The sequence below is a fragment of the Heptranchias perlo genome, chromosome 24 (assembly GCF_035084215.1).
Source record: "Heptranchias perlo isolate sHepPer1 chromosome 24, sHepPer1.hap1, whole genome shotgun sequence".
NCBI lineage: Eukaryota > Metazoa > Chordata > Chondrichthyes > Hexanchiformes > Hexanchidae > Heptranchias > Heptranchias perlo.
In genome coordinates, this window is record NC_090348.1 from 29783793 (window position 1) to 29796860 (window position 13068).

The following is a 13068-nucleotide window of genomic DNA, read 5'->3' on the forward strand; positions in this document are numbered from 1 at the left end:
ATTACAGCCTTGGTCCAAACAGGGACAAAAGAGCTGAATTCCAGAGGTGAGGTGAGAGTGACTGCCCTTGACATCAAGGCAGCATTTGACCGAGTGTGGCACCAAGGAGCCCTAGTAAAATTGAAGTCAATGGGAATCGGGGAAAACTCTCCAGTGGCTGGAGTCATACCTAGCACAAAGGAAGTTGGTAGTGGTTGTTGGAGGCCAATCATCTCAGCCCCAGGACATTGCTGCAAGAGTTCCTCAGGGCAGTGTCCTAGGCCCAACCATCTTCAGCTGCTTCATCAATGACCTTCCTTCCATCATAAGGTCAGAAATGGGGATGTTCGCTGATGATTGCACAGTGTTCAGTTCCATTCGCAACCCCTCAGATAATGAAGCAATCTGTGCCCGCATGCAGCAAGATCTGGACAACATCCAGGCTTGGACTGATAAATGGCAAGTAACATTCGTGCCAGACAAGTGCCAGGCAATGACCATCTCCAACAAGAGAGAGTCTAACCACCTCCCCTTGACATTCAACAGCATTACCATCGCCGAATCCCCCACCATCAACATCCTGGAGGTCACCATTGACCAGAAACTTAATTGGACCAGCCATATAAATATTGTGGCTACAAGAGCAGGTCAGAGGCTGGGTATTGTGCGGCGAGTGACCCACCTCCTGACTCCCCAAGGCCTTTCCACCATCTACAAAGCACAAGTCAGGAGTGTGATGGAATTACTCCCCACTTGCCTGGATGAGTGCAGCTCCAACAACACTCAAGAAGCTCAACACCATCCAGGACAAAGCAGCCCACTTGATTGGCACCCCATCCACCACCCTAAACATTCACTCCCTTCACCACCGGCGCACTGTGGCTACAGTGTGTACCATCCACAGGATGCACTGCAGCAACTCGCCAAGGCTTCTTCGGCAGCACCTCCCAAACCTGCGACCTCTACCACCTAGAAGGACAAGGGCAGCAGGCACGTGGGAACACCACCACCTGCACGTTCCCCTCCAAGTCACACACCATCCCGACATGGAAATGTATCGCCGTTCCTTCATCGTCACTGGGTCAAAATCCTGGAACTCCCTACCTAACAGCACTGTGAGAGAACCTTCACCACACGGACTGCAGCGGTTCAAGAAGGCGGCTCACCACCACCTTCTCAAGGGCAATTAGGGATGAGCAATAAATGCTGGCCTTGCCAGCGACGCTCACATCCCATGAACGAATGAAAAAAAGACTTGGCCTGTAGCACAGTTGGTTGTGGAGTGTAACATCCTATGAGGCAGCAACTCTTAATGGGCTACAACTCGTCATTAAATTGTGGTGTTGGCAGAAAAGTAGATTACATGCTCACAATGGCACAGAGGAGACATGTGGACAACACTGGTCCCTTTGACGCTGAAGAGTTGGCGGTTCTATTGCAGGACTGGCATCAAAGGAGGGTATATCTACTTTTAGTTACATGCTTCACAAACCAGGAAGAGAACGTGACCAGACAAAAAATGTCCATAGAGGCCGTAAGTACAATAAAGCAGCTTTAGTGAGCGTAACTTGCTTGACCCATTGAGTAAAAATTGGAAACAAAAAGGCTTTCTTTGAAATCAAAATAGCAAGTCCAGTAAGGACGGCCGTGCACGGAGCAAATAATATTAAATGGTGCGAAATAGATTTTTAGTGAGCCAAAGGCAGTGCCCTCTGGTGAGGAATTTTTTGGATCCCGTTTTGTTCCTGTTTCCCACGGAGCAAGTTCTTAGGTCCCTGACTCGTCCCCAATGCTGAGCAAGTTTTCAGCTCCCCAGATTTCTGTGAAATGAAGTGAGCAAATCCAGTAAGGATGGACGCACATAAATAAAATAGTGTGATATGGGGGACCCAAAATTGACTCAGTTAGACAGAAAATGAAATGGGACACACTGTGAACAAGCTTTTGGCCCCCATCACCCTCGCACCCCACTGAGCAAGCTATCAACCATCTCACTCCTCCCCCACTACCCTGGGGAAGATCTCCTATCCCCGCACAAAAATACAAACTGGTCTTGATTACCTGTGTACAATGCCATGAAGATCGACTAGTACATTTTATATAATATACATTCTATTTATATACATAATTTCACATATTATTTGTGAGTGCTTCTCATACACATCTATTCCATTTCTAATTAGTGACTGATAAAATGCATGGATTTATTTATCTAACTGTCTTATCTAACATATATTAACGTAACTACATTAAATTCACTGATTTATTGATCCAATTGTGATACTTGAGCAGCACAATTTTATTTCTCACGTATTTGAGTGAGGAGCACACTATTTATATATACTCACTTTTTTAATCCATTTGCAATGCCACTGATGATACTCTAGTATTCATACATTTTATATATCCAGATGAATGATGGTACTTATAAGTTGCACTCACAAATACACAGTAACATATATGGTGGTGTAAAATTAGGTTGGCATTACAAATAGGCAAAGTTGAGGCTATTTCTTGGCAGTTTGCTGCAGGCCAAATGAGTGAAAGTAAAGTCAAGTCATAGGCCTAGAAATTCAAGCGTGCCCAAAGACAGGTGTGAAGGGCGGCACAGAGAACAATCCCGAGGCATATGTAATATTGGGCCTCGTGCCTCATCGAACCAGCGAGCTAGGAACACATAATGGGCATCCCCAGGTAGCTCGCCGGAGAAGAGGACTCGTGGATCAGGACACTGCATTACATGCTGTAGAGGGGCATCAGTGGGCGGGAATGGGAGGGATGGTGGTGGTGGCCAGGATCGGGAGGGAGGGTGGCGACGATGATCAAGGAGGATGGCAGCAGTGATCGGAGTGGGTTGAGGTCATGATGGGGGGGGTGGGGGGGTGTGGTGGTAGGGGGGAGGTTGGAAGCGGGGGCCAGCAGCGGGCCACATGGTTTTAATGTGGGCCAGGGAGGAGCACTCCTGCTCTTCGTGGCTTCACATACAGTTAAGTGTATTTTTAAATCTTACCTTTTTGGTGGTGACCCTTTAAGGACCGCCTGTTATCATAGAATCATAGAATCATAGAAGTTACAACATGGAAACAGGCCCTTCGGCCCAACATGTCCATGTCGCCCAGTTTATACCACTAAGCTAGTCCCAATTGCCTGCACTTGGCCCATATCCCTCTATACCCATCTTACCCATGTAACTGTCCAAATGCTTTTTAAAAGACAAAATTGTACCCGCCTCTACTACTGCCTCTGGCAGCTCGTTCCAGACACTCACCACCCTCTGAGTGAAAAAATTGCCCCTCTGGACCCTTTTGTATCTCTCCCCTCTCACCTTAAATCTATGTCCCCTCGTTATAGACTCCCCTACCTTTGGGAAAAGATTTTGACTATCTACCTTATCTATGCCCCTCATTATTTTACAGACTTCTATAAGATCACCCCTTAACCTCCTACTCTCCAGGGAAAAAAGTCCCAGTCTGTCTAACCTCTCCCTATAAGTCAAACCATCAAGTCCCAGTAGCATCCTAGTAAATCTTTTCTGCACTCTTTCTAGTTTAATAATATCCTTTCTATAATAGGGTGACCAGAACTGTACACAGTATTCCAAGTGTGGCCTTACTAATGTCTTGTACAACTTCAACAAGACATCCCAACTCCTGTATTCAATGTTCTGACCAATGAAACCAAGCATGCCGAATGCCTTCTTCACCACCCTATCCACCTGTGACTCCACTTTCAAGGAGCTATGAACCTGTACTCCTAGATCTCTTTGTTCTATAACTCTCCCCAATGCCCTACCATTAACGGAGTAGGTCCTGGCCCGATTCGATCTACCAAAATGCATCACCTCACATTTATCTAAATTAAACTCCATCTGCCATTCATCAGCCCACTGGCCCAATTTATCAAGATCCCGTTGCAATCCGAGATAACCTTCTTCACTGTCCACAATGCCACCAATCTTGGTGTCATCTGCAAACTTACTAACCATGCCTCCTAAATTCTCATCCAAATCATTAATATAAATAACAAATAACAGCGGACCCAGCACCGATCCTTGAGGCACACCGCTGGTCACAGGCCTCCAGTTTGAAAAACAACCCTCTACAACCACCCTCTGTCTTCTGTCGTCAAGCCAATTTTGTATCCAATTGGCTACCTCACCTTGGATCCCGTGAGATTTAACCTTATGTAACAACCTACCATGCGGTACCTTGTCAAAGGCTTTGCTGAAGTCCATGTAGACCACGTCTACTGCACAGCCCTCATCTATCTTCTTGGTTACCCCTTCAAAAAACTCAATCAAATTCGTGAGATATGATTTTCCTCTCACAAAACCATGCTGACTGTTCCTAATCAGTCCCTGCCTCTCCAAATGCCTGTAGATCCTGTCCCTCAGAATACCCTCTAACAACTTACCCACTACAGATGTCAGGCTCATCGGTCTGTAGCTCCCAGGATTTTCCCTGCCGCCCTTCTTAAACAAAGGCACAACATTTGCTACCCTCCAATCTTCAGGCACCTCACCTGTAGCTGTCGATGATTCAAATATCTTTGCTAGGGGACCTGCAATTTCCTCCCTAACCTCCCATAACGTCCTGGGATACATTTCATCAGGTCCCGGAGATTTATCTACCTTGATGCGCGTTAAGACTTCCAGCACCTCCCTCTCTGTAATACGTACACTCCTCAAGACATCACTGTTTATTTCCCCAAGTTCCCTAACATCCATGCCTTTCTCAACCGTAAATACCGATGTGAAATATTCATTCAGGATCTCACCCATCTCTTGTGGTTCCGCACATAGATGACCTTGTTGATCCTTGGTGTGACCAACTCACTGAACGTGCTATCCACGACTTTCTCAGCATCGCGGATGCTCCAAAGTAAGTCCATCCGCAGCTCCAGAGCCGTCAAGCGGTCAAACAGTAGCTGCAGCTGGACACACTTCCCGCAGGTGAAGGAATCAGGGACACAGGAAGGATCCCTGAATTCCCACAAGAGGAACATGACACGGCTCTGGGATCTCCTGCCATGACTTAACCCTTAAGTTAGCTTAACAACAACTATAATGTCAAGAGAATAAAAAGGAAAGAAAAACTACTTACCACTCCCTTTAAGGAGTTTACTCCTTTAAATTATTCTTAATTTAGAGAATGTTAACTACACTAGGGACCTTGATTCACTAAAAAACGCTACTTGCTATAACATGTAACAACGTTTTCCTGTACAACAGGCATGGGCCCTGGACACCTTTTCTCTTGCCTATAACAGTGTGGCGGGCCGTACACTGCTGGCTCGTAATGAACGTTCGCTTCCTGCCTACCTTATTGGAGGCTTAGGAGTCCATCTAGCGCCCGACAAGCAATCACCGCACGATTGAATTTCTAGGTTATGGTGTTCACTGCATGGTTTTCAATTTGCTCTGGTTGTGCTGGACATTGTGCATGTTTAGAAGACTTAAACAATAATTTGTATCATTGAATACTTGCAAATATGATGGATACTTATTTAAATGCATTGTAAATGCATGCTGTAATTGAGTCAATTATTTACCTCAAAGTACTCTCGGGTCTTTCTAATCTCTTTTGCCACAATATTCCACTGCCTTAAAATATTCTTGCACAAAGCCGTATCATTGACATGCAGTATGAGCTTCTTTGCCACTAGAAAAAAATAAATTACAAAATTATAAGACTGTGTAATATTTCAACCCGCAATAAGATTGCCACATAGTAAAATGCTTTAAATGATGTGACCCAAAACAACATATGATTGTATAACGTCATATAGATGTAATATATTTGGATTTTCAAAAGGCCTTCAATAAGGTACCGCATAAAAGACTCATAACTAAGGTCAGAGCATGTGGAGTCAGGGGACAAGTAGCAGAATGGATAGCAAACGTAAGAACATAAGAAATAGGAGCAGGAGTAGGCCATACTGCCCTACGAGCCTGCTCCGTCATTCAATAAGATCATAGCTGATCTTTGACCTCAACTCCACTTTCCTGCCCGATCCCCATATCCCTCGATTCCACTAGAATCCAAAAATCTTTCTATCTATCTCAGTCTTGAATATACTCTATGACTCAACATCCGCAGCCCTCTGGGGTAGAGAATTCCAAAGATTCACAACCCTTTGAGTGAAGAAATTTCTCCTCATCTCAGTCCTAAATGGCGACCCCTTAGCCTAAGACTATGCCCCCTAGTTCTAGACTCAAGCAGCCAAGGGAAACAACCTCTCAGCAACTACTTTGTCAAGCCCCCTTAGAATCTTATGTGTTTCAATGAGATCACCTCTCATTCTTCTAAACCGCAGAGAGTATAGCCGATTCTACTTAATCTCTCCTCATAGGAGAACCCTCTCATCCCAGGAATCAATCTAGTGAAGCTTTATTGCACTGCCTCCAAGGCAAGTATATCCTTCCTTAGATAAGGAGACCAAAACTATACAAAGTGCTCCAGGTCTCACCAAAGCCCTGTACAAATGTAGCAAGACTTCCTTACAGCAAGCTGGCTAGAAAACAGAGTAGAGGTTAAACGTAGTTACTCAGACTGGCAAAAGGTGGAAAGTGGTGTTCCACAAGGATCGGTGCTGTTATTCATTATTTACATAAAGATTTGAACTCGGGAATTGGAAATACAATTTCAAAATTTGTGAATGACACTAAATTGGGAGTATAGTTTATACCGAGGAGGACTGCGACAAAATACAGAATGGGTGTGTAATTGGCAAATTAATTTCAATATAGATAAGTGTGAGGTATTACATTTTGGTAGGAAGAATAAGGGGGTCACATACTGCTTGGATAATAAGAGTCAAATGGAGTAGAGGGATCTGGGAGTACAGATACACAAATTATTAAATGTAGTGATGCAGGTTAATAAGGCCATAAAAAAGCAAACCAAGCACTGGGGTTCATTTCTAGAGGGATAGAATTGAAAAGCAGAGAAGTTATGTTAAACTTGTATAGAACCTTGATTAAGCCACACTTGGAGTACTGCGAACAGTTCTGGTCTCCATATTATAAAAACAATATAGATGCTCTGGAGAATGTTCAAAAAAGATTTACTAGGATGATACTAGAACTGAGAGGTTATACCCATCAGGAAAGATTGAGCAGGCTGGGGCTCTTTTCTCTAGAAAAGAGAAGACAGAGGGGTGACCTGATTGACATCTTTGAGATTATGAAAGGGTTTGATAGGGTAGACATAGAGATGATGTCTCCACTTGCAGGGGAGACCAGAACTAAGGGCTATAAAAATAAGAAAGTCACTAATAAATCCAATAGGGAATTCAGGAGAAACTTCTTTACCCAGAGAATGGTTAGAATGTGGAACTCGCTACCACAAGGAGTAGTTGAGGCGAATAGCATAGATGCATTTAAGGCGAAGCTAGATAAACAAATGTGGGAGAAAGGAATAGAAGGATATGCTGATAGGGTTAGATGAAGAAGGGAAGGGGAGGCTCGTGTGGAGCATAAACACTGGCATGGACCTGTTGGGCCAAATGGCCTGTTTTTGTGCTGTACATTCTATGTAATTCTATGTAATATATGGGCGGTTACAAGTCTCCAATTGCATAAGCACTGTTTTAGGAGCAGGCGAAGAGCAACTGCTCTCCAAATGGTCATTTTGAGGGCGCAATGCATCCCAAGCTGAGTGCATTTGTAGATCCCAAATGTCACCTGATAACTGCCTTACTTGGTCACGCCCACTGCATGGTGCAACCTTTTTACGGTCACTTTTCACAGTAACAGTTGTCTTCCTTTGAGTCCCAAGCATGTTTGCAGGTGAGCCCCATCATTCAAGTGAAAATGGCAGCGGAGTTCGCACACTCGGTCATGTGCATGTACACTGTGGGAAATAGGAGGAAGTGTAACATGAACCTAAAGTTGGGCGCTCAGCAACCAAACACGACTGTTCTGATGGATACAGTATGGCAGAATATTTGTCGACTCAACCAAAAAAAGTCTGCCTAGCAACTTCAGAGGAGAAAGAGGAGCTAAAACAGCCATGAACCTGCATAACAACAGTGAAAGGCAAGCATGTTTGGGCTTGGAGCAGCTTGCCTTACTAGATTCGGAAATTAATGTCCTCAAGTTAAAAGGTATCTGCCTAACTGTGCATGCTGATCATCTAGTACCGAAAAGTGTACAAGAAAAAGAACAGGTGATGAAAGTGATCTCCAAAGCATAGGTATTTTAACTCCTACGCTAGTACCAAAAAATGAATTCACACTATATCTATTGTAGAATAATTGTAATTAGGTTAACAGATTCTAGCATCACCTGGATGTTCTCCTTATAAAGTTTTGAAATATTGCAAATAGGCACTGTTCAGAAAGCTAAATAATTAATCAAAATTAGATCTGTGAAAACTGACAAAGGAGAACCACTTTAATCACCAGTGTCAAGTTCCATAATAATGAACACTGTACCTCCTCACTTCTGTTGCCCCAAAGTTCCATACAAGTCAGTGCTGAAACTGATTGTTTAAAAATAGATCAAATAGCTATGCACTAACTCATTATCAACAAGCATCATCTATCTATAACTACAATAAGTCCCTCAGCAAGATTAAAATAAATTGGGATCCCCAACGCTTCAGCAGGTTAGAATGGTGAGTTACTTAGCTTTATGGACCAGGAAGATCTCCAATGTGCACTTGACCTGACCATAGCTAGAACAGTGGTATGGTTGCTGCATTTGGATGCAGTGTCCTGGATTAGGAAGGGAAAATCAACCAAGACCCTTGCTCATCACTATCCAATGCCCCTGTTGAAAGAGTACGCTTGGATGTCAGGTAAGGACAGGGTCAGGATCAGCCTAGATACTCTCAGTCGATTCGTCTGCTGACACTCAAGCCCAGATTTTCTTTTACCAGCATAGTTTGGATCCAAATAGCTATTGGCAGATTTTAGACAGGTTCAAATGAACGTGTTGGCATGTAATTCCCTTCACTCAGTCCATTAGCACAACTTCAGGTGCTGATTTTGATGGGTGTAGCATGCACACTAGTAGTGGAGCAGAAAATGTTGTCTAACTAAAGTTTAAAGGGATGGAAACTAATAAAGGGGAATGGTAAAATAGGAGGACACAATTCTGGAAGCCTTTGGAAAACATCAAAAAACATCTGACGGAACTAAGAGACAAGGAAAAATGAAGGGAAAGAAAACCACGGTGCAGTCATGAGTCTGCAGGCAAGCGATGGAAAACCCCAACACCCATTGCCAACCCTCTATTTAATGACTACTGAAATTGAGGTGATGCTGCATGGTTCACAAAATAATTACAGATAAAGATGGCTATTCAGCCCATCTTCATCCATTAAGAATCATTAAGAATCACCCTACAGTGCTCCCGTTACAACATACAATTGTTTCTTAAATTATTTCACTTCCAATAGTCTATCTGGAAGTCCATTCCATGTGTTGATCACTCCTTGGGCGAAGAAGCCCCAAATTTGTCCTTCACCAGCTTAAACCCATGTCCCCTTGGCCTTCGCTCACTTTAATTTAAACTAATATCCTGGATTTACCTTTTACATACTTCAGCTACCTTGTATACTTCTGTAAGATCACCCATCAGGTTGAAAATTCCAAGTTTCTCTAATCTTTCCCCTTAGATCAGACCTCTAACACTCATGATTGGTTTTGTGGCTCTTCTCTACACTGCCTCCAGTGCTTGAATGTCTCTCAGGTGCCCAGGATTGGATGTAGTACTCAAGGTGTGATCTGACCAAAGCGCTGTCAGCATTTCCTATGACTTATTTCCAATGTTTTGGCTATACATTCTGTTAGCTCTGTTGATTATTGTTCTATTTTGGTTGGACATGATTAGCGACAAGTCTACTAAGACTTGTAAGTCTCTTCCAGCTGCATCCTTAGCTATTTCACCACCATTCATGGAATATTTATGCCACTTATGTTTCCTTCCTATACGCATTACTTTGCACTTGTCCACATTAAATTTTATCTGCCATTGTTCTGCCCGCATACTTACTTTGTCCAACTCATTCTGTAATTTTTGAGCTGCTTCCTCAAATTCCACTACCCCTCCCAATTTGTTAACATCAGTAAATTTAGTCATTTTGCATTGCATTTCTGAGCCCAGGGAACAGCAGTGGATCCAATAATGAGCCCTGGGAACCCACTCAGTACTTCCCCTACTCCAACATAACTCTTCTAATGAGTACTTGTTGCTTTCTACCCTTCAGCCAGTTTCTTATCCATTCCCAGGGTTATGTTCGCCCTGAACCCCCACAGTTTTGTTTGACTAATAGGGGGTAATTTTCAACTTCAACGCATGGTCGGTAACCTGGCAGAACAGATCTCTTGTAGAATCCATCAGATTTTTGTTCCCTTGAAATCATAGCTTTTAATGTGGAAGTTTGTCAAATGGTTTTTGGTACACTATGTTGTGTGGCTTTCCACAGTTCACTTGTGGTGGCATTTCCTCAAAGAAATTGGTTAGACAGATCTTCCCTATATGAATCCATGTTGGCTACTGTTTACTGGGTTATTATTGTACAGATCCTTAAGTTTACTCCTGATAATAAATGTCATTATTTTACATCAAATAGTAGTGAGACTATTGGGTCTGTGGTGCCTGCAGCTGCTTTGTCACCCTTTTTGCCACCACATTGGTCTGTTTCAATTGCTGTTACCTTCCCAGTGTACAATGACTCCCTCATAATAGTCATCAGTGCCTTACAAATCTCCTCCATAGACTCTTTCAGAACTCTTGAGTTACATCTATCCCTGGTGATTTACTTGTTTTGATTCATTTTAGCCGGTCTAGGACTTCCATTTCATTTATATTGAAGTCTCTGATGTTACTTTAGCTATCTCTTTTCATAAAGGAGATGTGCAATTAGCAGTGTATTAAAAAGGGTCAAATTAAATGACAAAAGTTTAAACCTTGTCACTAACAAATTGCTCATTTCTTCCCTTGTGAATACTTGGAGGAAGTAATTATTCAGAATATTAACTATCCGCGCTCATCCTCAGTTTCAATTGTTTGTGACTTTTATGGTTTTTACCTCTTGTCTGACTACCCTCTTACTGTAGTAGTACTGGACACTTCTTTTGCAGTTATGTTTAGCCTCTGTTGCTATGTTCTTTCTAGGTTGCACTTTGGCCTTTTGATCAGCCTTTGAACATGTTTCTGCAGTTTCTTCTATTCCTCCCAGTGAACCCCTTGCCTTTTCTCCCTGCAACAATAACAACCACCTGCATTTATATAGTACCGTTATCATATAAAAGCATCCCAAGGCGCCTAACAGAACCAGACAAAAATCGACAAAGAGCCAAAGAAGGAGATATTAGTAGAGAGGGCTAAAATTTTGGTTAAAGAGATGGGTTTTAAGGAGGATCTAAAAGGAGAGGGAGGCAAAGTGGCAGTGAGGTTTTGGGGGAGAATTTCAAAGAGTAGGGCTTTGGCAGGTGAAGGCACATCCGCCAATGGTAGGGAGAAGGGAGTGGGAAATGTACATGAGGCCAGAGTCGGAGGAAGGCAGAATTCTCGGAGTGTTGCAGGGCCGGAGAATTAGAGATAGGGGGGGCAAGGCCATGAAGAGATTTAAACATGAGGATGAGAATTTTAAATCTGAGCACCCACTGGGAGTTAATCTTACCAACCTCCTTTCCGTCCCGCTCACCCCTCCTACCGCTGATCCTGTGGACTCTGCCAGTGGATCAGCAATCACTGCCTCTCTCTGCATCTCCCTCCAGAATGTCCGTTCACTTACAAACAAGGTCCTTGCCATCGATGGCATAATGGATGATTACATTGACATCATGACCTTGATGGAAATTTAGCTAACGTCACTCCTCCTAATATCTCCTTCTTTGGCTCAGTGTCGATTTTTGCCTGATTACCCTTTTGTGAAGTGCCTTGGGACTTTTTTCTACATTAAAGGTGCTATATAAATGCAACTTGTTGTCGTCGTCACGTTGTCTTGGCTTTCTTTTTTATTATCTGCTGATAAGCACTAAATGTTTTTTTTTAGTCTCAGGTTTAATTTAATTGCCCTTTTTATTCATGGAAGCTCAGGCTTTGATAGGTTTCCTTTTTTCCTTTCTGGAATATATTTGATTTGTACCCTTTTCAACTCCTATTTAAATATTTCCCACTGGTAATTTACAGTTCTATTTGACAATTTTTGTTTCCATTTAATTTGGGCAACGCGCCTTTTTATTTTGCTATGATTTGCTTTTTCCCAGTCAAGTACCCCTGTCCTCAACTTTTTTTCCTGTCCTTACAATGACTCTAGTTATACTGTGGTCATTGTTTCCTAAATCTTCCCTACTGTTAGGTTGCTTACTTGCTCTGCTTCATTACTCAGAACCAGGTAATGTAATGCTGCCTCTCATGGTGGTTGCACATCCTCTCAATGTAGCCAAGCCTCAGAAAGGATTGAGTAAGAGCAGATGCTGGTAGTCACTGAGGTGTCTGCACTCAGAGGATCGTGGCCATAACTATCCAGAAAACACCCGACCTCTTCCTGCCACCACAGTTGCTCTTTCCAGTCAGAGAGAATTTTATCACAGATTATGCTTACAAAGTAAATCTAACAGACCTTACACAGTCATCAAGGGGAGTCTCTGGTGTTGGAAACAGAAAGGCTTAATTTTGTTTAAGCATGTAAATAAATTATGAAACTTTATTTTGTTCTGCTGGAAGTGCACATTTGAATGCCAGATGAGGACAGCTTAGTTGTGATATCTCTCACTGTTGAATGGCCTGCTGACATTCACTATCTTGGCTCACACATGGTCGTTTGAGGATGATCAAATGGTCATCAAAGCATTGGAGGGTGTCTGCACCCATGTAGCCATACCTCACCAAAGAGCCAAAGCCCTCTGGACAGAATAGGAAGGACAAAATTCGTAAGAGAAAAAAATACTTTACACTGCCTTACTGATCTTACACTGCCACTCCTGAGACTCAATGATTTATTTGCATCAACGATAATTTATTTTAATTTAAGGATTTACTTCAAGTAAACAATTAGATTGCCAACCACAAAAACTATGCAGTCCTTAAACAAAAAATACACCACATATGTGCAGACAGAAGTATTAATTCCA

The 13068-nt window shown here is 42.8% G+C and overlaps 1 protein-coding gene across 1 annotated transcript in view; it reads right to left on the bottom strand.

Moving 5' to 3' along the window:
* The window catches only part of LOC137341652 (F-box and leucine-rich repeat protein 13-like), a 239183-nt gene that overhangs the window by 198493 nt on the left and 27622 nt on the right, over positions 1 to 13068 (bottom strand). Inside the window, exon 4 of the mRNA XM_068004991.1 lies at positions 5530 to 5639. Coding sequence (XP_067861092.1) covers positions 5530 to 5639 — 110 coding nt within the window. The remainder of the gene's footprint in view (positions 1 to 5529; positions 5640 to 13068) is intronic.